General features: G+C 42.9%; 1 protein-coding gene and 1 pseudogene across 1 annotated transcript; both read left to right on the top strand.

The window, feature by feature from the left end:
* Positions 1-16213: 16213 nt before the first annotated feature.
* Positions 16214-17137, top strand: LOC109680961 (melanoma-associated antigen 10-like). Its single transcript, XM_074063615.1, has one exon. It carries the CDS (start codon positions 16214-16216, stop codon positions 17135-17137), a length of 924 nt encoding a protein of 307 aa, XP_073919716.1.
* A 2329-nt stretch (positions 17138-19466) lies between these two features.
* Positions 19467-21575, top strand: LOC109680959 (SH3 and PX domain-containing protein 2A pseudogene; annotated as a pseudogene).
* The last annotated feature ends 1382 nt before the right edge of the window (positions 21576-22957 follow it).

Raw genomic sequence — 22957 nt, 5'->3', positions numbered from 1 at the left:
CTTTCCTTTCCACACTGCTTTGCACTTGCACATTTTTCATAAATCAAGGATAGGTATACAAGTGACGTAATTTTGTGATTCTCTATTAAATTCTAGTCATTTATTTGTCACTCTCTACTGAAAAATCACAAACTGATTATTTAACTTTTTGACAAGTTTATTACTTGGTAGGGTTACTATCTTTAGCTTCCATTTTCTCAAGAATATCTTCGCCCCATTTGATCCAGCAATACCACTCCTGGGGATATACCCAAAAGACTGTTACTCCAGAGGCACCTGCACATCCATGTTTATTGCGGCACTATTCACAATAGCCAAGTTATGGAAACAGCCAAGATGTCCCAGCACTGACGAATGGATTAAGAAAATGTGGTATCTATACACAATGGAATTTTATGCAGCCATGAAGAAGAACGAAATGTTATCATTCGCTGGTAAATGGATGGAATTGGAGAACATCATTCTGAGTGAGGTTAGCCTGGCTCAAAAGACCAAAAATCGTATGTTCTCCCTCATATGTGGACATTAGATCAAGGGCAAACACAACAAGGGGATTGGACTATGAGCACATGATAAAAGCGAGAGCACACAAGGGAGGGGTGAGGATAGGTAAGACACCTAAAAAACTAGCTAGCATTTGTTGCCCTTAACGCAGAGAAACTAAAGCAGATACCTTAAAAGCAACTGAGGCCAATAGGAAAAGGGGACCAGGAACTAGAGAAAAGGTTAGATCAAAAAGAATTAACCTAGAAGGTAACACCCACACACAGGAAATCAATGTGAGTCAATGCCCTGTATAGCTATCCTTATCTCAACCAGCAAAACCCCTTGTTCCTTCCTATTATTGCTTATACTCTCTCTACAACAAAATTAGAGATAAGGGCAAAATAGTTTCTGCGTTTCTGCTGGGTATTGAGGGGGGAGCGGGAGGGGGTGGAGTGGGTGGTAAGGGAGGGGGTGGGGGCAGGGGGGAGAAATGAACCAAGCCTTGTATGCACATATGAATAATAAAAGAAAAATGAAAAAAAAAAAAAAAAAGAATATCTTCGCTATGTTTGTTCATATGTATAAGTATAAATTTAAGAATCCTCCTATGAACTTTACACACATTCACATGTAAAACCTCTTGGCTTTTTTAAATTGGGATTGAAGTTAAACTATAGATTAATTTTGGGGATAAACATGTTTATAATAATAGATCTTTATAGTAATAAAATATGATATTTAATATTTTATAGGGTTTAATAATATTTCTAAGCAACACTTCTATATTTTTCTGTAAATGCTTTAACAACTTTATGTGAATTTGATATTTTGATATGATAGGTTATATGTTATATTTTCCTTTTCTTTTCATTATCTTTCTTTCTGCAAGAAAACCAAGTTCAGTTTTGGTGTATTGATTTTGTACCTGGAAATCTTATATGATCATTATGAATTAAATAGCTTAACTTTACTTCTTTTGGATTTTCTTTATACCCAGCCTAATCATCTGTTATTCACAGAAGCATTGTTTCTTACTTTCTGATCCTTATCCGTTTTATTATTTTTTGCTTTGCAATATTACACTGGCTACTCTCTGTATTAGAATGTTGAATAGAAATTGTGATAGCAGGATTTCTAGTTTGGTTACTATTTTCAAAATAAAGGGCTTGATTTTTTCCCATATCAACATGACTTGTAACTGATGGTGTCAACTTGATCACTTTGCTGAAGTAATGTTCCTAAAATTTCTCTACAATAGTCATTATATTTTCCCTGTGTCATGCAATAATCTTTGAAAGGAGAGAGAGACACAGAACCTGTCAGTCATCAAAATGAATACTCTAAGAGAGATCTACAGAGATCCCCTCACCACATATAATGAATGTCGCACAGTATCCAAATTCTCACCTGCTGTCATTCCTGGGAGGCCCTGAGACATGGCGACCCACTCTGGCATCTGATTTCTAGTTAGGGCAGGGACAAGAGAAGTGAAGAACTTGCTTCCAGTTGTCCTACTGTAGATCAGGAGAGGTGAGGAGACTTTATCAGTAGAACATAAAGGAAGAACATGTGAGACATCCTATCCCAGAAACAAGAGGAGCCTTCTAAAACCCAGCCCTGCAGACAGCCTTGGAGATGCCAGGCAAGGTGGTCAGGCAGATGTTCTAGCTGCTTTATTTCCTTTTCAGGAGTTTCAAGGAAATAAGAACTTTAGTCTGAGGGAAGGAGACCTCCCAGGGCTGACAACCAGGACAGGCAAGGATAGAGCCTCTTATATGTGTAGTGGTCTCCTTCTAGGTCCTCTCCCTGAAGATTGGCCAAACCTAGGACAACTTCCTCCTCTGCATCTTCAGATCAGGAAAAGGAGATGTTTCAGGTCATGGAGTGCTGTGATTACTTTGAGGAAGACAGAAGGCCCCACTCATCTCAGATATAGGGTGCCAGAGTCCTTTCCTGTCTCTGGGGAGCCCCATTGCTGCATAATAGATGGATGTGATGCTCCCTCTCTTCCACTTGAATCATCTCAGGGAGAGAAGAATCCTTTTCTGTGAGGAAAGGATTTACATACACAGAGAGAAGTAAAGACAAAAACCATGCAAACAGTTGGAAACTGAATAACTCATTGCTTAATGAACAATGGGTCATTGATGAAATAAAAGAGGAAATTTAAAAGTTCCTGGAAGTCAATGAAAATGAAAACACAACCTACCGGAACCTATGGGACTCAGCAAAAGCAGTCCTGAGAGGAAAGTTTATAGCCATGAGTGCATATATTAAAAAGACTGAAAGATCCCAAATCAATGACCTAACGATACATCTCAAACTCCTAGAAAAACAAGAACAAGCAAATCCTAAAACAAGTAAAAGGAGAGAAATAATAAGAATAAGAGCCGAAATCAATGAAATAGGAAAAAAAACCCAAACAATTAATGAAACAAAAAGTTTGTTCTTTGAAAAAATAAACAAGATCGATAGACCCCTGGCAAACCTGACTAAAATGAGGAGAGAAAAAAACCAAATTAGTAGAATCAGGAATGCAAAAGGGGAGATAACAACAAACACCATGGAAGTCCAGGAAATCATCAGAGACTACTTTGAGAACCTATATTCAAATAAATTCAAAAATCTTAAAGATTTTCAGGCATTGCCAGTAGTTAAGGTTAGGACTCTCAGGAAGGATGAAAGTTATCTCTGAGGGTTGATAGAGTTCCTCCTCCTTATGGCATCCATACTCTGCCAATGCTGTCAGCTCTGGGAGGCTGGAACCAGTGTCCCAGGATATGATTTATTCTCACATGCTATTTCCCAACTTCCATCTGGGGATTCTAAGGGGTGTGACTTCACATCAACAGAGGGAGGAGTCCTTGGTCTGTATACTCATCAAGGGAAGAACCAGAGGAAAGCATGTTATACCCTACCTTCACAAATATAGGGGTCACCAGCTCCACAAAGCTATGGAAATCTTCTCAAATAAGTGCAAGAACCATAGTGACTTCTTTTTTCATTTCCCGAGGTCCATGTCCAGAGTTTGACAGAGAGGAGTTTTTGTAAGCAGACTGGACTCCCCCCATTGCAGGGTAGATGGCCCAGCTGTGCCTTGGAGAAATAATAAAGGGAAGGACAGTGAGGGAGGACTAAGGGTCCCCCCACTACAGATTTTGGGGAATGCTAGCCCAGTCATGCTCTAGCTCTTGTCTCAGGGAGGCTCCAGGCAGGGTAGCTTCTTCCACTGGTCCATGTTGGGGGTCTGAGGTAGGAGAGATTTTCTGTGAGGGACTGGACTCAGGGCCACAGGGATGCAGGCCTCACTTTGGGAATCATCATGTGGAGGATGCCTGGAGAGGTCAGTGAGCCTCTGCCACCACAGATGCAGAGGAAGCCATTCCCACCATGCCCCAGTCCTTGTCCCAGTTTGTGTGTTTCCCGAGGTACATGTTTGGAGCCTGAAGGATGGGAAGTTTTTGTGGGGGAGCTGGACTTAGGTCCACAGGTGCGTAGTCCCTACTGTGTCGAATCTTCACGGGGAAGACACTGAGAAAGAACTGGGAATTTTCCCTTATTTAGAAAGAGCAAGCACAAGCCTTGCTTACAACAGGGATGTGCTGTTTCCTGACTTGTATCTGGGAATTGTAAGGGGCGTGGCTTCACATAAGCGGTCAGAGGAGTCCTAGGCCTGGCCAATAATCCAGTGTTGGATCCTAGAGAGGCATGGTATCCCCTCCGTGTACATGTAAAGCACACTCCAGTTCCAACCTAAACCTGGTCGTAGTCTCTGAGAAGCTGTGGAGGTAGGGTTGCATCACATGTTGTTTTTGGAGTCTGAGGGAGGTGAGGCTTTCTGGGAGGGGCTGGACTTGGAGCTGCAGGGGACAAATCCTGGCCTTCGAGAATTATCAAAGTGAGAACTTTGAGGGAGGTTGGAAAACCACTTGTCCCAATAGATGTTGTGTGAGTCAATATCATCATGATCCGGACCTTGTCCAGGGCTCTAGACCTTCCTGTCGTCCTGAGGGAGGGGAGGCTTTCTGTGAGAGGTCTCAGGAGAGGAGTACCGGCCTTGAAGAATCATCAAAGGGAAGACACTAAAGAAGAATTGGGAGCTTTCTCCACATCAAATACAAGGAACGCTAGCTCAACCATGCTCCAGTACTCCTCTCGTAAGGTTCTAGACACTTGGTCATTTCCTGTGCCATTTCCCTAGATCCATATCAGAAGTCTGAGGGAAGGGGATCTTTTCTGAGGGAGCTGGATTTGGGTCACAGGGGAGGAGACCTGGCAATGGGGAGTCATCAAGTGAGAATGCGCAGCTTTCCCCTCCTTAGATATAGCAGGTTGCAGCCCTGCTGTATTCTGCTTGTCAACTCACAAATCTTCAGGGTCCCAGGTTGTGCTTTTAACGGACTTCTGTGTGAGGATTCTGAGGGGCGTACTTCACACCAGTAGAGGGAGGAGTCCAAGGCCTGGCCAATTATCAAGGGGAGGATGGTAAGGGAGGATGCAGAACCCCTCCCCCCACATATATAGGGGCGCCATCTCAACAGTGCTCCAACAGTCCTCTCAAGAAGGTTCTTGAGGCACAGTTGCTCCTTATTACCATTTCCTGAGGTCCATGTCAGGAGTCACAGGGAGGTGAGGCCTTGAAGGGGTAGGCTCAGGGCCATGGGGTGGGAGGTCCTTGACTTGGGGAATGAAAATGGGGAGAACGGTAAGACAGGATTGGGAGCTTTCCCTGTGTCTTCATATAGGTAGAGCCAGCCGGGCCATGAGCCAGCCCTTGGTGGGTGGGGGTTTCCAAGCAGGGTGGCTTCTTTCCCTGGTTCACTTTGTGAGTCTCAGGGAGGGGAGGCTTTTGGAAGAGACTGAGCTCTGGGTCACAGGAGAGGAGGCCAGGCCTTGGAGAATCACCATGGGCAGGACATTGAGCAAGGACAGAAAGCACCCCCCATTCCCTGTAGATATAGGTGACGCCATCCTGCCACGCATCCACCCTTCTCCTGGGTGTGGGGGGGTGAGGGTCCAGGCAGGGTAACTTCCTCTTGTGGTCCATGTTCTGAGTCCGAGAGACAGGAGATTTTTGTAAGGGGCTGGACTAGGTGCTGCAGGGGAGGGAAGACAGAGAGCCTCTATCCCTACATATTGTAGGGGGCGCCATACCGCCATGTACTGGCCCTTGTCAACCAGGGGGCTCCAGGCAGGGTGGCTTCTTCCCCTGGCCCATTTTGGGAGTCTCAGGGAGGGGAGGCCTTTTTAAGGGCCTGGGTTCTGGAACACAAGGAAGAAGGCCATGGCCTTGGGGAATCAACATGGGAAGGATGGAGAGCCCCTTCCACCACACATGTAGGGGGCACCATGCCACCATTTGCTGGTTCTTGTGTTGGGGAGGGGTGCTCAGGACAGGTTTGCTTCTTCCCCTAGTCCATGTACAGAGTCTTAGGGAGAGGAGACTTTTGTAAGGTACTGGGCTCTGGGATGTAGAAAACAGGCCCGGCCTTGAGAAATTATCAAGGGAAGGATGTTAGGGGAGGTTGGTGAATCCCTCCCTCCCAGAAATAGGGGCTCCATATGGCCATGTGCTGGCCTTTGTCCAGGTTGGGAGGATGGAGGATCCCAAGCAGAATGGCTTATTCCCCTGGTCTATGTCAGGAGTCTAAGGGAAGAGGGGTTTTTCCATGGGGGCTGGGCTCGGGCAGCAATGGAGGAGGCCCAGTCTTGGTGAATCACCCTGGGGAGGACACTTGGGGTGGTGAGTGAGTCCCTCCCTCCTAGATATAGGGGACACCATTCAGCCATTCGCCACTGCTTGTTGGGACATGAGAGGGAGGGGTACTCAGGCAGGGTGATTGCTTCCAGTGATCCATGCATGTTTGGAGGTTAAAGGAGAGGCTTTTCTGATAGGACTGGGCTCAGGGCTACAGGTCAGGAGGCCAGGCTTTGGGGAATCTTCCTGGTAAGGATGGTGAAAGAAGATCGATAACTCCTCCCCCCATAGATATAGGAGGTGCCACACCACTATGGGCCAGCCCTTATGGGGAGAGGGAAGGAAGGCTTCCAGGCAGGGTGGCTAGTGTGGCTTCTTTCCCTGGTTGACTTTGGAGTCTGAGGGAGGAGAGGCATTTGTAAGGGACTGGGCTCTGGGCTGCAGGGGAGGAGGCCTGGCCTTGGGGAATCATCATGGGGAGGATAGTAAGGGAGGATAGAGAGTACCCCTCCAACAGATATAGGTGGCACTATTCCAGCCAGGCTCAAGTGCCAGGATCGCAGAGGTCCTTGACCTGAAAGGGGTCAAGAAAGGAATGAACAAGACAGGACATAGGAAAGGACAAACTTACTCAGGAAGGGAATGACAAAACACATATCAAGAGGGCCAGAAGACTGATGACCAACTGGCAAAATTTTATTTTCTTCAGTCAGCTTTATACAAAAGAGGAAGAGACTTAAACATCAAAAACACTGAGACCTAGTTACAACTTTTCTGTGTTTTCCACCCTGCATTCTTACTGCCAGTGTCCTTGACTAAGTATAAACTTCTTTTTAGTCAAGGCAAACTATTTAGTGTTCCTTCCCACCGTGATAGAGGCATGGTGCAACTGCAGATTCCAACCTTGTCAGAATGCTGCTAAGCCACAGTGACCTTGTCATCTGCCAATTTAGCAGATGACTTCTTTACTGGATGAGGGGGCAATCTCTGAGTTATTTTTATCCTTTCTACTCCTTGGTTGATTTCGTCTACCACTTTGGGCATCACCGGAGAACTCATGATATCTTACCAATCTTTCTGGAATCCAACTAGGAGAATCAGCTTCCCTGGGGAAAATACAAAGAAAGCTTCTACCCAACCTTAACACAGGGTTGGGGTCCATCCTGTGGATATTTCCACATGAGCAGAGGATGAGTCTGTTTAGAAAGGCCCCAAAATCTTTCTGCTGCTGACTGTCCCTGTTTATCTACATTTAAAAATTTAAAACAAAAAGAGTGTGATTAAGTCTATTAGCAGGAGTGGCATACTCTATTTCCCCTTTTTGTTTCAATAATTCAACTTTAAGGGTCTGGTGTGTACGTTTAACAGTACCTTGACCTAACTGACACATCTATATACATGTTTATATCTATATACATATCTATATAGAACAATGAATACAACAAAGATAGAAATGGCATTTTTTTCAAGTGAACAGTTAAAGCAACAATTTTTTTGAGTTATTGTCTCAACAAATATCAAAGAATATATCAGAGGATATATTTTTTGACAATAATGATATTAGGATAGAAATCACTGGTTAAAAAATGAAGGTCTTTAGCTACCTGAAATTATATAAAAATAATTTAAATTATTTGTATGTGAAAAAAGAAACAATAGAAATTTAAAATCTTTTAAAATAAAATACAGTACAATATGACAACACTTGATAAGGCAATTGATAATCTTGCTATACATGAGAAAAGAAGAAAGGGTGAAAAATAACTGTCTAAATATTAAAATTAAAAAATGCACACCTGGTTAAAGAAAGTGTAATTAATAAATTAATAATATTAATTAAAAAACAAAGCGAAAATCAAGTTAAAAGTTGGTTTACAAAAAATGTAATAAAATTAGTAAAATTCAGCAAGTATGGTTAAGAATAAAAGAGAAAAGATACAGAATACTAATACCAGGAACAAAATAAAGTGACCCCATAATATATTTTACAAAAATAAAAAGACATCATAACTTGATGCCTATGAATTTTAAAATGATCATGAAATAGCACATTCCTTGAAAACAACAATTTACCAAAGCTGGTACATTTAGAAAAGGAAATTTTGAATTGATCTGTATCTTTTAGAAACATTTTTAGGCAATAGAAAGAGAAATAGCACATTAAATACAAAGTTATTTTATTTTATTTTTTGGAGATAAAGGGCAGATTTATTTCTATTTCCTCCATTTTTTCTTTTATTATTCATATGTGCATACAAGGCTTGGGTCATTTCTCCCCCCTGCCCCCATCCCCTCCCTTACCACCCACCCTGCCCCCTCCCTCTCCCCCCCACCCCCTCAATACCCAGCAGAAACTATTTTGCCCTTATTTCTAATTTTGTTGTAGAGAGAGTATAAGCAATAATAGGAAGGAACAAGGGTTTTTGCTAGTTGAGATAAGGATAGCTATACAGGGAGTTAACTCACATTAATTTCCTGTGCGTGTGTGTTACCTTCTAGGTTAATTCTTTTTGATCTCACCTTTTCTCTAGTTCCTGGTCAAAATTGATCTGTATCTTTTAGAAACATTTTTAGGCAATAGAAAGAGAAATAGCATATTAAATACAAAGTAATTTTATGACGTCTACAAAATCTTAAAACTAAAACTTGACGAAGTCCTGTAATTGGCAGAATGCAGGAAACAGTTGCTCTCATAAAGCTTTTAAAACACAGCTGCCAACCTCTGGATTTCTGTCCGGTAAAACTGTACTGACTTTTTTTTTCTCGGTTTTATTGATAGTATTTACAAGAAAAATCGTATATACCTAAGGCATATAAGGTAATCATTTATTGTATTACCACAATGTTTACCAAGGTCAATTTAATTAAGTAATTAATGCAACTATCACCTCACATAGTTGTGGTTGTGTGTGTGTATGTGTGTGTGTTTAAAACACTGATAGTTACTCTCTTCAGCAACACTAATTACATAATACAGTATTAACCATAGTCACCATGCTACACATCTGATTACCAGAGTTTACCACTTTTATAACTGAAAATATTTACCCATTAACCAGCATCTCTTTATTTATTTATTTATTTACTTTTACTTTAACTCAAGCCCTGGCAAGTACTTACCATTTTTTTTATGATTTGACTTTGACTTTAAAATTTCTCATACAAGTCATATGACACAGCAGTTGAGTGTGTGGGACTAATTTTATCTAGCATAATAAATTACATGTTTACTTATGTGATCAAAAATGGGAAGATTTTTTTCTGAATAATATGTCATACACATATATATTTATTTATCTATTTTTTGTTTGTTTATTTATTTATGGTACTGGGGACCAAATTCAGGTCTCCAATATGTCAGGCAAACACTATCATTGAGCTGTACCCCAGACCTTAAGATTTTAAATTTTAAACAAGAATCCTATATTACTGATTTGTGAGAAGCAATAAACTACACATTAACCATCTATCTTTACTTTCATATACATTTGCAAGTGACATTGTAGTTAAATGTAATGTTAATGTTTAATATTTATTTACATTTTTTGAGTTTATATACATGTATTTTATGAAATAGTCCATTAAATTTCTCAAACTATCTTATAAATATCATTATTATTTTTATTTTACAGATGATAAAACTACAGTTTATAGTGATTTGCTTATGGTTATAGTATGCAATGGATGTTTTTTCTCCATCTCATGTTCCTAATAGACTTGTTAACAATGAGAGCCATTGGCCTGGGGTAAACAGAAGAGTGGAGCATTGTAGAAGAATTCATGATCTTAAAAGTGAAATAGAGAGATAAGAGGTGTGTTATGGTTTTGTCTCACTTGCATTTAGAGTCCAGGCTTAAAAATGACTGTCCATTTTTGGTTTTTTAAATATGAGGAAAATAGGAGACTCAATCAGGGTTTCGTATTTATTTGCCTCTTGGGTTTTCCCAAGAGTAGTGAAGGAAAATGTAGTTCCTCTGATAACTATATCACATCTAAGATACATGCCAGTTCTAACATTCTGTAGTTCACTTTTTAGAAATGGCCTAAGTGTGAGAGTTGTTCTAACATTTTTTAAAGCAAGAGAGCAAACAAGCACTCCTACGAGAATGTTAAATTCAATATTTTTAGAAGTTTCCCCTGCAGTGAAAAAATGATACACTTTAAATGGTAAAATAGTTTTAGGGCTGAGTCTTTTATGCTGACTCGACTTCAAGTTTCAAGAGTATACACATGCTGATTTATAGATGTTTTTGTTAGGGAATTTGTAGCTATAATATGAACTTGGAACACATCCATAAGACAATGGTATGAAATAAGACTGTGGAAAAATGAATTGTCATTTCTTTTTTAATATAGTAAGTCCTTAATATCATAGGGTGCTGGAATCCAGATTTTATAAAATCCTGTAACTCCCAAGAAAGCTCTAAGCTGCTTTATGGTATGGGGGAGTGGAAAATGGAGGATTGGGTAGATTTGCTCATGACTCAGAGAGTGAGCCTGTCTCTTTAAGGCCATACCTAGGTAAGTGACTGAGGGAGTGAGCCTGTCTGTTTAAGACCATACTTAGGTAGGTGATCTGCAGGAGGCATAGTTAAGCTTTATTCTTAGAGATTTTGTATCCCTGGGAGGCCGGAAAGCTTAAAAGGGACTCAGTCGCCCTGCTAATGAGGGGCTCTTTGGCTCTGCACAGAAGTAAGTCATCAACATATTGAAAAAAGGTGGCCCCTGGGTAGTGTCAATCTAATAAGTCTCTGATTAGGGCTTGTCCAAAAAGATGAGGGCTGTCTCTGAACCCTTGTGGTAAAACTGTCCAAGTTTGTTGCTGTGAAGTGTTTGTGGATTTTTGAAGGCAAATGGGCTGACTGTCAGGATGCAGGTAAAATGTAACACTTTTCGATAAAAGAGCCTTAGCTCATCATTTTATATAAACTGACACTTTTAACTTTGTAAACATTTGTACCATATTTAGATAAAGTATAGACACAGAACACAGTTATAAAGTGGTCGTTTAAGACACATGAGCAAATATGTAAATGAACTTTGATTTAGTAGTACTTAAAGCTTAACAAGATCAACAGAAAATACAAGTAATTTCTTTGATAAAATCTTTTTTTATAATAGTTTTTTTGTAGATGTTACTCAGAGCAGAACAATATTAATATAGCCTTGTTATTTTATGGACATAACCTATAAAGACACCATTTGTTAATAGATATAATAATAAATATAATATTTATTGTATATACTATATATACATATATTCTCTATATTTATATAAATATTTATAGGTCTAATAATAAAGGAATTGAATATAAATTACTTATGACTAAATGAAACAGACCAAGGTTATTGTCTATAAAATAATGCCTATAATGTAGTCAGACCTGATTGATATAACCTTTAAAAAATTGGTTTTTCTTAAAAGTAGCAGCTGAAGACATGGGGGAGAGAAGAGAACAGAAGCCTTGTATTTTTTTACATTAATTTTATAATAAGAACCATCCTAAAGATGTTTAAATATATGCATATGTAATAAAGTTTAAATTAGGCATGCCATAAATGTCAATTGAAGCACACAAAGATTCAAGAGCTCAAGAACATGTATGTAAAAGTTAACTAAGTGGCCACAAATACACTGCTAAGTTATTTTTTTAAAACTTTAACGAGTAGATTTAGAAGTGTCTCTTTTTTTTTAAGGACTCATTTTGGGTGGATTGATAGCTGAAGTAAGAGTCAAATTTAGGAACAGTGTTTTGAGTCAGACCCAGTTTTTATAAGACTGTTATCATAGCTATTAGATTTTTTTGTCTCTAATAAATTAATCATATCATAGATATACACAAAACTTACACAATGAAACATAAAACAATTATAACAATTTCAAGTGCACTCTTGGACATAAGACAAAAAACATTTAAGCTGACTTTAAGACATTTTACAACCTCTACTACACAACATTGAACACAAAATTTCTCTAAAGAGAACCTGCTCCATACTTACTTGTTGGCCCATTTCTCTCTCGACTTTGCTTCGTATCCTTGAACTGAAACTAAAATTATGTTTGCGTGAACCTCCAGAGCCTTCCTTACCTTAAGCCTCTGTTCAGGTCCCTGTTTGGGAGCACCACCTGCCAGGATCGCAGAAGTCCTTGACCTGAAAGGGGTCAAGAAAGGAATGAACAAGACAGGACATACGAAAGGACTCACTCACTCAGGAAGGGAATGACAAAACACATATCGAGAGGGCCAGAAGACTGATGACCAACTGGCAAAATTTTGTTTTCCTCAGCCAGCTTTATGCAAAAGAGGAAGAGGAAGAGACTTAAACATCAAAAACACTCTGACCTAGTTACAACTTTTCTGTGTTTTCCACCCTGCATTCTTACTGCCAGTGTCCTTGACTAAGTATAAACTTCTTTTTAGTCAAGGGAAACCATTTAATGTTTCCCACCATGACAGAGGCATGGTGCACCTGCAGATTCCAACCTTGTCAGAATGCTGCTAAGCCATAGCGACCTTGTCACATTGTGGCTTTTCGTTCCCAACACTCAAGTCCTTGTCCCCTGGAGGCTCCAACCAAGATGGTCCATGTCAGAGTCTGAGGGAGGGGAGATTTGTAAGGGGCTAAGGTGGGCACCTTAGGGGAGGGGTCCCGAACTTGGGGAATCATTGTGAGAAGGATGCTTGGGGAGGTTGGTGAGTACCTCTTCCCTCAGATATGGGGGTACCACCCCACCTTGCACTGGTCTTTGTTCCCATGGGCTCCAGGAAGAGTGGCTTCTTTCCCTGGTCCACTTTGGGTGTCTCAAGGAGGGGTGGCTTTTATAAGGGCTTGAGTTTGGGGTTGCAGCTCCCAGAGTCAAGGGGAGGACACTGTGGGGTGGTATAGAAGCCCCTTCTTCCACAAATATAGGGGAGCCATCTGGCCATGTACAGGCCCTTGTCCCCAGGAGGCCCCAGGCAGGGTGGCTTATTCCTGTGGTTCATGTCTGGAATCTAGGAAGGGGAGAGTTTTGTAAGGGACTGGGCTCAGGGCCCCAGGGGAAGTGTCCCGACCTTGGGAAATCATTATGGGGCAGACAGTGGGGAGAAGGGAGAGTCCCTACTCCTACAGATACAGGTAGGTGCCAACCCTACCATGCTCTATCACTTGTCCCTGGGGAGGCTCCAGGCAGCATGGCTTCTTTCCCTGGTCCACATTTGGAGTCTGAGAGAGGGTAGGATTTTGTAAGGGGACTGGACTCTGATGGCAGGGGAAGAAATCTGACCTTAGGGAATTATCAAGAGGAGGATGCTGAGATAAGGTTGGTGAGTGCCTTCCCCAACTGATGTAAGTGATGCCAGCCCAGCGATGTCTAGACACTTGTCCCAGCTTGTGTTTCCCAAGGGCCATATTTGGAGTCTGAGGGAGGAGAAACATTTGTGATGGAACTGGACCCTGGTGCACAGGAGAGGAGGCCCTATTGAAAGACTGAAGGACAGACTGCAGGAGGTCCCAAAAGGTGATAAGTGGTCAAGGAGACACTTCTCCTCCCTAGGAAACACCCTTTTGCAACTGAAAGGCATCTCTGCCATCAGGCAATGCAAAAAAGGCTATAAAACCCAATCCCCAACCCAACCCAGAGGATCACCAGTTTCCGGGTCCCCCTGCATTCTCCACTATGCAGTCTTTCTCTTCTCTTCTCTACAAATAAAATCTTTCCGACCTCTACTGTTGGAGTCCTCCTGTGCTTTCATCCTCAGAGCGGGCTCCAGAACCCTGAGCACCTGAAATTCTTGCGCATGTCATCTGTGCATCATATTTGGCGACGAACGAAGGGACCAGCCATCACCTGTGGTTGGTATAGGTTGTGCCAAACTGGAAAGACTACCTAGGAATGTGACCATGAGCATCTGGCACTCTGGTGGGGTCTATGGCAAGGAAGGTGTCCCAAATGACTCTCCATCACCCATGATAGGAGGCTCCAGCCTGAACATTCACTTTTTTTTGGAGAAGCTCCAGGCAGGGTGGTTTCTTCCTAAGGTCCATGTTGGGAGTCTGAGGGGAGGCTTTTTGAGAGACCTGGACTTGGGCCACACCAGGAATCATCAAAGGAAAGACACTAAGGGAAGACAGATACTCCCTTCTATGTACCTGTCTTTGTCCCAACTTGAGTGTTTTTCTGGATCTATATTGGGAGTCTGAGGGAGGGGAGGCTTTCTATGAGAAACCAGACTTAGGGTTTCATAGGATGATACCCGGGATTGGGGAACCAGCAAGGGGGAAGACACCTAAGGAGGATTGGGAGCATTCCCCACCTCAGATATAGGAGGCACCAGCTCTACCATGCTCCCGCCTTTGTCTGGGGAGGTTCTAAGCAGGGTTGCTTCTTTCCATGGTCCAGAGATGTGTCTGAAAGAGATGAGGATTTTGGGGTAGAGCTAAACTTGGCTCAGAGGTGAATAATTCCAGACTTGGCCAATCATCAATGTGAGAATCTTGAGGGAGGGATAAGTGAACTATAACTTCAGGGAGCTGAGGACCCAGTCTGGCACTGCTCCTTCCTTGGTACTGCTCGGTTCCAGGAAGAACCATTAGATTTGCTTTGGAATGTCTCAGAAAGATGAGAGGCTTGACCTGAGGGAAGCATCTTTAATTCACAGAAAAGAGGAGGTGAAGGGCGTGTTAGTACTATGTAGGTGTATTTTGAGAAAGATAGAGATAACTTCTGCCTCAGCACAGAGGAAGTTCCACAGTTGTCCATTATGCTCTTCTTGTAATCCCTGGTAGAATTTATTCAGTCCTGTCAGGCTGAGCTACCTCCCTCTTACTTCTAGGTCAGAGGTGTTGGGGAGAGGGCTGTAATTTGAGGGGCTGAGGGCAAGTCAGCAGAAGAAGCTGTATCATTATCAGAGAGAAGATTTCCATGCCTTGCTGGACATCATTGTTAAGACTATGGGAACTAAAGTGGCACAAATGCAGTAGAACAGATGTGACAATAGCCTTAACTTGCCCTTGCTGCCAGCCCTGGAAAGACTCATTAAGTGGTCTGATCTTTTATCACCTTACTTCCTCCTATTGAACTCAAAGATGTTAACTCCTCTTCATATTTGCTTCAGGCCACTAAGGGGTTGAAACCTGTTCCTGTCTGAGAAAAGGTGAACACCCTGAATGAACCCTGATGAAACCATCCACCCCCCAAGCTGCGAGGGCCTCACAGAATCTTGGGAGGCCCATGGCTTTGCTTGTAACCTGTAACTGGAAGGGACCCCTCCATTTCCCTTATAAGGTCTCCAGGACCTGGATGGTGAAAATCTTAGTCTGATGTACATGCCCTATGGACAACAGAACAGAGGAGGATTAGGCAGTGCCAAAAGGTAAGGTGGTTTGCACGCTCCAAATGAGTACCAAGGGTCTTACCCCCAAACAGAGGAGCCTTTACTTACCCTACTGTCAGCCCTGGACAGTCCTGCTAGTTTACTGGACCTTGAAGAGTGTTCTCATGTCCTCCTGCAGGTTACTAAGAAGAGACTGACTTACCAGGACAGGAGACTTATGAAGCTGTAAGGCACCACTGAAAGAAAAAACTTGTAAATGACTTTTTAAAATTGTTTGAGATGGGTCTTACTATGTAGCACAGGCTAGCTGACTTTGAACTTGAGATCCTCCTGCTTCTGCATCTCAGGTGCTAGGATTACAGTCATATGCCACCATGCTCAGTCCACTGTTGTCAGACCCGTCATGGGTAAATTTTTCAGGTAAGGCTACTCTCACACTGTTCTTTTCTCTCCCAGGCCAGTGGGATCTCATTACTCACACTCCTTCCTGCTGCCTCCAACAAGAGACACTATGCCTCCAAAACCTTCATGCCTCCCTCGTGAGCAAGATTTCCAGGCCCCATCTGAGGCAAACAATTCGATGTTCTCACAGTTTCTAATGGCTGAGGAAGAGGAAGAAAGCACCTCCATTTCATCTTCCTCTTTTCGATTTTTCTTCCCTTTAACTTCCTCTCCCTCCTCCTCTCACTTTTCTCCTCTGGTCTCAAGCACCATGGAAGAAGAGGAGGTACCTGCTTCTGGGATACTTAATACTCCCCAGGTTCCTCTCCAGAGTCTTCAGAGCTCCTGCTCCTCCTCCACTCCACAGAGCAAGTTAGATGAAAAGCCCAGAAGCCAAGATGATGAGGATCCTGAGTCTTTGCTCAGACATGTGCTAGATAAAAAGGTAGCTGAGTTAGTGCAGTTTCTGCTTCTCAAATATCAATCAAATGAGCTAATCACAAAGGAAGAAGTGCTGAATATTGTCAAGGATTACAAGGATCACTTTCCTGCAGTCTTCGAGAAAGCTCATGATTTCACAGAGCTTGTCTTTGGCATTGCTGTGACAAGAGTGGATCCCAACAACCACTCCTACATCATCTACAACACACTAGAGTTCACCTACTATGAAATGCTGAGTGATGACCAGGACACACCCAAGAGTGGCCTCCTGATACTTATTCTGAGCATTATTTTCATGGAAGAAAACTGTGCCCCAGAAGAGAAGATCTGGGAAGTACTTAATGCAATGGAGGTGTATGCTGGAAGAGAGCATTTCATCTATGGAGATCCCAGAAAGCTTATCACCGAAGACTGGGTACAAAAAAAATACCTGGAGTGCCAGGAGGTGCCCAATAGTGATCTTGCATGCTACAGGTTTCTGTGGGGCCCAAGAGCACATGTTGAAATCAACAAGAAAAAAATCCTGGAGTTTTTGGCCAAACTAAAAGATGTCGTTTCTCGTTATTTTCCAGCCTGGTACAAGAATGCTTTGAAAGATGTGGAAGAGAGAAGCCAGGCCATCCTTGATGCTGCAGATAATGCTGAAGCCATGTCTGGTGCATTCTCCAGTGTTGTGCTCCCTTGCCTAGAGATTTTCCAGTCTCTGAAGAGGGCAGTCAAGGTCCTAAGTAATGGAGGACTACAGTGGGGTTAGAGGGAACACAATGTTCTTTGTGATTTAGTTCTGTATGGATAATTAATGATTTATCTTTATAGAAGGGAATTTTTCAATTGAAATTCCTTGTAATAGCAGATTTAATTTGAGAATCTCAATTTTTGAATACTAGTTATACATTTATTACTGTTTATCTGGTTTGATAGTAAGAGTACAGTGATTTGTAAAAGAAGTTGAGAAACCTTCCATATTATTTTGTGGTCTAGAAAGGATAACATGACATTGGAATAGAAATTTTCTTGAAAATGTGAAAGTTCTCATGAGTAAAATAGTGGAAAAATAATACTTAAGATAAGCATTCCATTATCCTCTTAGCTTGCTGTTTTGTAAAATTAAAAATATATACCTGGGTTTGCTTAACTTATTCAAGAAAGCAGAAGGAAATAAATCTTAATAACCAAAAGCTACACTGACACCTTTTATTTATAAGACAGTTTTTGAGACATTGCTGTTGGAAGGCACTATGTTAATAGTAGAAATACTAGGATAACCATGATGCACTTTTACACATAAAATGGCAGAGACCAGAAACAAGTCATATCAGGAAGATGGTGAGATGTCCTCTTTGACCAAAAGAACAAATAAGGAGTGAGAGGTGAGTTTCCAAAACTCACTTTGTGAGTTTCACAAAGAGAAATTTAAATTCTCTGAGCCTTAGGGATTTGAGATGCTACAATTCCTTCTGTGAGACTTAACTTTAGGCTAAACTGGGTAGTGTCAGGGGCTACAATCACAGGTTAAAAAAAAAAGCCTAGCATAGAAAACTGCTCTCACAGGTTCCTGGAGTTTTTTGTTTTGTTTTGCTTTGTTTTGTTTTGTTTGCAGTACTGAGTTTGAAGTCAGGGCCTCATGATTACTAGGCAGTCACTCTACCACTTAAGCCATTCTACCAGCCTTTTCTTCTATTGGATATTTTCAAGATAGGGTCTTGGGCTGGCTTTGAGCCACAATCCCCCGATCTCTGCCTCCTGAGTAGTTAAGATTACAGGCATGAGCCTCTGGCACCTGCCACCAGTTCCTTTTGGATCCTGGCTGAAACAAATATCCACCTGCAGTGGCCATAGAAGGCATACTATGCTCTTGCCTTGCTGCAGTTGAACTCAGTGCACAAAGTCTTGTGTACACAATACCTGCAAGAATTTCCTGGGATAGAGGATGGTAATCCTTTGAAGTGATGCCCAGAAGCTTTTAGTTTAGTCCTCATTTCCCTGGCCTTTGAGAGCCAGAACCCAATCTACTGCAAGGCCATTCAATTATGTTATTTTGATTATAATTTGCCAACTTTAATCAATGGGTAGAATTTTAGTGGAGTGGAGCAAGCTTTTGTCTCTTGCTCCATTGTTATTACTGAACTGGAGATTTAGAAAAGACACAGAACAGACAGACAGTGGGATCAGGTGTGTTGGGCACTTGGGTGAAGATGCACAACCCTCATTGCTTCTTTTCTTCATCTTTATTCTTTAAGGACTTACTCCTTTACAGTTCTTTAAAATCTTGCTTCTAAAGTCCTCTTTAAAACCTTGCTTAAAACCTCTTTCCTTAGACTCGCTCTGTCCCATGTTTTCTCTTAGCTGTTCTTTAGCATAATCTCTCAAAGTCTTTGCCCCCATAGTTGCCATGTCTCTTTAGCTTTCTTAAAGCCTCAGTGCTCAGACTTGCAAACAACAACAGCTGTGCCTAAAATCTTCATATGCATAACTCTTAAAGTCCCTGTCCTAGACTTGCACTGTTCTCTTTAGCTTTTCTTTAGCTTTGCTTTTCTAAAACCTATGTATAAACTTCTTGGTGCAGACTTGAACTGTCCCATGTTCTCTCTTTAGCTTTCTTAAAGTCTCAGCCCTCAGGCTTGCTAGCAATTCCCCTTTAGCAATTTTCCTTTGGCAATTCTTTTCCCCTTCAACAATATTTTTCCCTTCAGCAATCCTTTTCCCTTCCAAATCCTCCCACATCCAAAAAGCCATCCCCATCAGAAAGCCAAATGCAAAAAGCCTCAAAGCAAAGTAAAAAAGCCACAAAGCAAAAGCCTGGGGTCCTCCTTCAGTGAGTCTTTTCTAGCCAGTGGTAAGCAGGGTGGAGCAGGGGTTCTCAGAGAGGGGCATGACATTGTAACAGGAGATACCTGCATTCCTGCTTCTCTGAACATAAACAACTTAGAAGCAGCAGTTCTGCATTTCCCTCTTCCATGGCTGGGGCTGTGCTTATCTTGGCCTACAGATAATCTTAGGAAAAACAGTTGAGCTGCATCTTACCTTGCTTATGTCCAGTTCTCATAGGCTTCTCATAATCTGCTCTCCACAGTGGAAGATAAATGAGTGAAAATAATTTTTCAGATGGAGAAGCAAATAGGAAGATGAAGGGAGTAAATCCTTGATGCAAATTCTAGAATCTTTGAGTTTCATTCAACTGGAGAAGACTTTCACAACAAATTATACAATATGCTTGAATGAAAATTAACTGAGGTGGAATACTACACCATTGCAGAGTTTCGGTCATGCATTTCTGACAGAATCAGCTTCTCAGGTGGACAGAAGGCAGGGTAGTTACCAATAAGAAATCTGGTAGCTGGTGGTAGGTGCAGTTCAGTAAGATGCAGGGCTAGGCCCCTGTATCTTACATCAATAAGCACAAGAAAACCATCCTGAGGCCTGGTACCAGCACACTGACTTGGCCCAAGGTATCACCATCTGTGCTGCTCAGCAAGCCCAAGGAGGCCTAGAAGGTTCCTACAGTTGCCAGTGAAAGCCAGGCCTCTGGGTTGAAACTCAAGTTTCAGGAGGCTGAGTATGACATCCTTGCCTTTGGCTTTGTATCTAAACTCAAGCTGAGTGAAGAGTCTGAATAGCACAGAGGCTCAGAGGACAGGAGGCCTGCCCAGGCCCTCAGTCCCTCGCCTGCCTCCTCCCTGCAGCAGGTCACTTCAAGGTGGGTGAGTCTTTTGAGGGCATGGCCCTGGAAGAGGAGACCATCTATGAGAATGAGGACTTCAGGCCATGCGCAAAGGATGCCCTGTAGGCCAGAAACTTCTCTGGGGACAGTGACAAAGGTAGTTGCTGTCTCATGCCAAGAAAGTCTCCCCAAAATCCAACTCTCCCAAGTCATCACTGCTAAAGCTCAAGGCAGAGAAAAATACCCATGCAGAACAGGGCAAGGACCACTTCTTGGCCTCCTTTTCCTCGTTCATTGTGATTAACACCACCTGCTCCTCTTCTTTCTTTTCCTCCTCTTCCCTGTTCAAGAACAGTGGTGACCTAAAGCCCTGTTCAGCCTCAGACATAGGCATCCTGGGCACTCCCAAGGTCAGGGCAAAGAAGGAAGCTGCCGTGAAGGCAGTACTGACCTCTTGTGTCTGGGTCAAGCCATCTGTCTAGCACCAGTCATTCTTGAACTGAGCCAAATTGCAAAGCAAAGAGAAGATGAATATCGGCACTTTAAAGGTCCAGCTAAGACCCAAGGTTCAGCTCCAGGATAGCCTTAAAGGGCTCTAAGAGTGAGGATTCAGAGCTTTCCCCCAATGACCTACAAGGGGCCCCACAAGGGTCCACGAGGGTCTCAACAGAAATCATTAATCTCCCAGCCACCACTCCCCTATGTCCTCCTAAGGATTGGGAATGGCAGGACCCTCCTATGTTACATGTAGTGCCTATTTCAAGGTCCAGGACTCAGGGATTAGCTTTTCCACAGGCACAGAAATAATGTGCTGGAGATGCTGGAATGCAAGTGGTGGTATATGAGGTTTGGGGACCTAGAGGGCTGGGCCCCATCCTCATATTTAGTGTCCAATGAGAACCATTTTGCCCAATGCCCTCTGGCAAAGTGGCAGCAGCAGAAAAGAGCCAGCAGAATGAGGGCAAGTCAGACAGTTTGGAAAAGATCGAAAAGTGGGTGCAAGCACTGAACACCATGAACTAGAGCAAGAAGGCCATGCCTCCAGTCTCCTTCAAGCACCTGGGAACTCTGGCAAGACTTCAGGCACCACCGCAGCAGTGAAGATGAGTAACGAAGTATGACAGGTGGCAGTCAGGTCCCAGTTTGTGTTCCTTTCCTCACCACCCAAGGAAAACAATCTGTCCTGCACACTACAGAGGAACGATTCACAGCCACTGACAGCCTGCAAAGTGTTCACTAGAACTCTTTTAGCACTGCACTCTCGGTAGCCACCAATGCCTATGGCTTCCTGGCAGAGTGGGATGCCAGCCAGGCCTCAGATTCACCCCTACTGCCCATTCAGCCCAACAGTGTCTCCATGTCCCCCATGCTAAGCCCATTGAGAAGTCCCAGTTCATTCACAATAACCTCAAAGATGTTTAAGTGTCTACCAGGACTATAAGGGGGATGAGGAGACAATAGCTTCCAGGACGGGGTGTCCATGGAGTTGCTGGAGAGAAATCCCAATGTATGATGGTACTGCCAGTCGTAAATGAGATGAAGCCCTTCAAATGAGATGAGAGCCTTCCTACTACCTTGAGAAGAACCAACAGAAAGCTAGGGTTCCTTCCAGCTTCTGTGTGCCATCATGGCCATCACTAAACACAAGGGGAAGGACATAATGGGAAGTGGTAGGGAAGGACAACGTTGAACCATGGAGAATGTGTGAACTTAAAGATGCTCCCCAGCAGGAAGGGAGGATCTGATAGAGACTCACATTGAGTTGGAAATAACAAGGAAGTCATGGGTCTGGGACTCATGTGTGCACCTTGGTGACTTCACTGATAGACTGTGTGCCATTTGGGACAGACTATATAGGAAACCCCAATCTTGCCTTTGTTGCAAGTCTGGAAAAGTCATCATGGTGGCCTTTAGTGTCCTGTCCCTTCTTGGCCATTGTGGTGACTGCCTTCCTGCCATGAAAGGTAGCCCTTTTATGGCACTGTGTGTTGTGCTGTTTCCAGGAATTGCCACTGCCCACCATTGGTGGGTATGATAGAAGTCACTACTGGCTCAGGGACTGGATGGTATCTCATGGGCCAGGCCAGTATCCATGTCTGGTAAAGAAAATGTAGGTGTTGCCAGCAATCACCATCTTTCTTTATTGTCACTGTCCTGGCCTTCAGAAGAGATTCCATCCTCCTCAGGGCCCTATAGAGGGCAGAGTTCACAGAGAGGGTGGGGGACACCATTGGATTCCTCACGATCTGCACAGACTACCTTAGGTGGGCTGTTCCTTTAAATATTTTGGAAGAAGTTTATTGGTTTGGGAGTTATACCTTAGGGTTTTGGCTTATCTTTGGAGTTGTTTGGGGACCAAAGGTGGCTGGCCTTACACGGGAAAGGTGGCTTTTCTGTTGTATTCCGTGGAGAGGTGCTTTGTTTTGATTTGGCTTTCAAATTCTTGCCCTTTCATAAGCCAAGTCATTTAATTTGCTTTCCACTGTATCAACAGTGCTTGAGCAAGGCACTTACCAGGGTGATTTGGGGGCTGGTAAGTAATTCCAGGTCCTGAGCACAGTGAAACAGAGAAACTGTTCTGGCTTCTACCCAACTTTGGTGAGACAAAAACTTCCCCAGGAGGGAGGAGGGTGTTGTAAGGAATCAGATCTCTGGAGAGAAGGCAGCTCCAAGGCAGCTGGGTGACCCCATTCTGAATATGTTCCTCACCCGGGTGGGGTTAAGGGACAGCCTTACATAGGAAATGTGGAGAAGTAGCCACGGCACTGCTCTGGATCATACTGGAACAGACACAATCTGCCATCCCCTTTGGTCTGCCACAAGGACCCGAGAAGATGGAGGACATTGGTGCCAGAAGCTGGTTCGCTTCTCACAAGAGACCATGCCCCAGAGAAGAAAGAAGTGAGAGAATGA

Source organism: Castor canadensis, chromosome X, assembly GCF_047511655.1.
Source record: "Castor canadensis chromosome X, mCasCan1.hap1v2, whole genome shotgun sequence".
Taxonomy (NCBI): domain Eukaryota; kingdom Metazoa; phylum Chordata; class Mammalia; order Rodentia; family Castoridae; genus Castor; species Castor canadensis.
This window is presented reverse-complemented; position numbering and strand designations above follow the sequence as displayed.

Excerpts from the sequence above, each read along its gene's own strand:
- LOC109680961 (XM_074063615.1), top strand. The coding sequence starts at position 16,214 with ATGGAAGAAGAGGAGGTACCTGCTTCTGGGATACTTAATACTCCCCAG.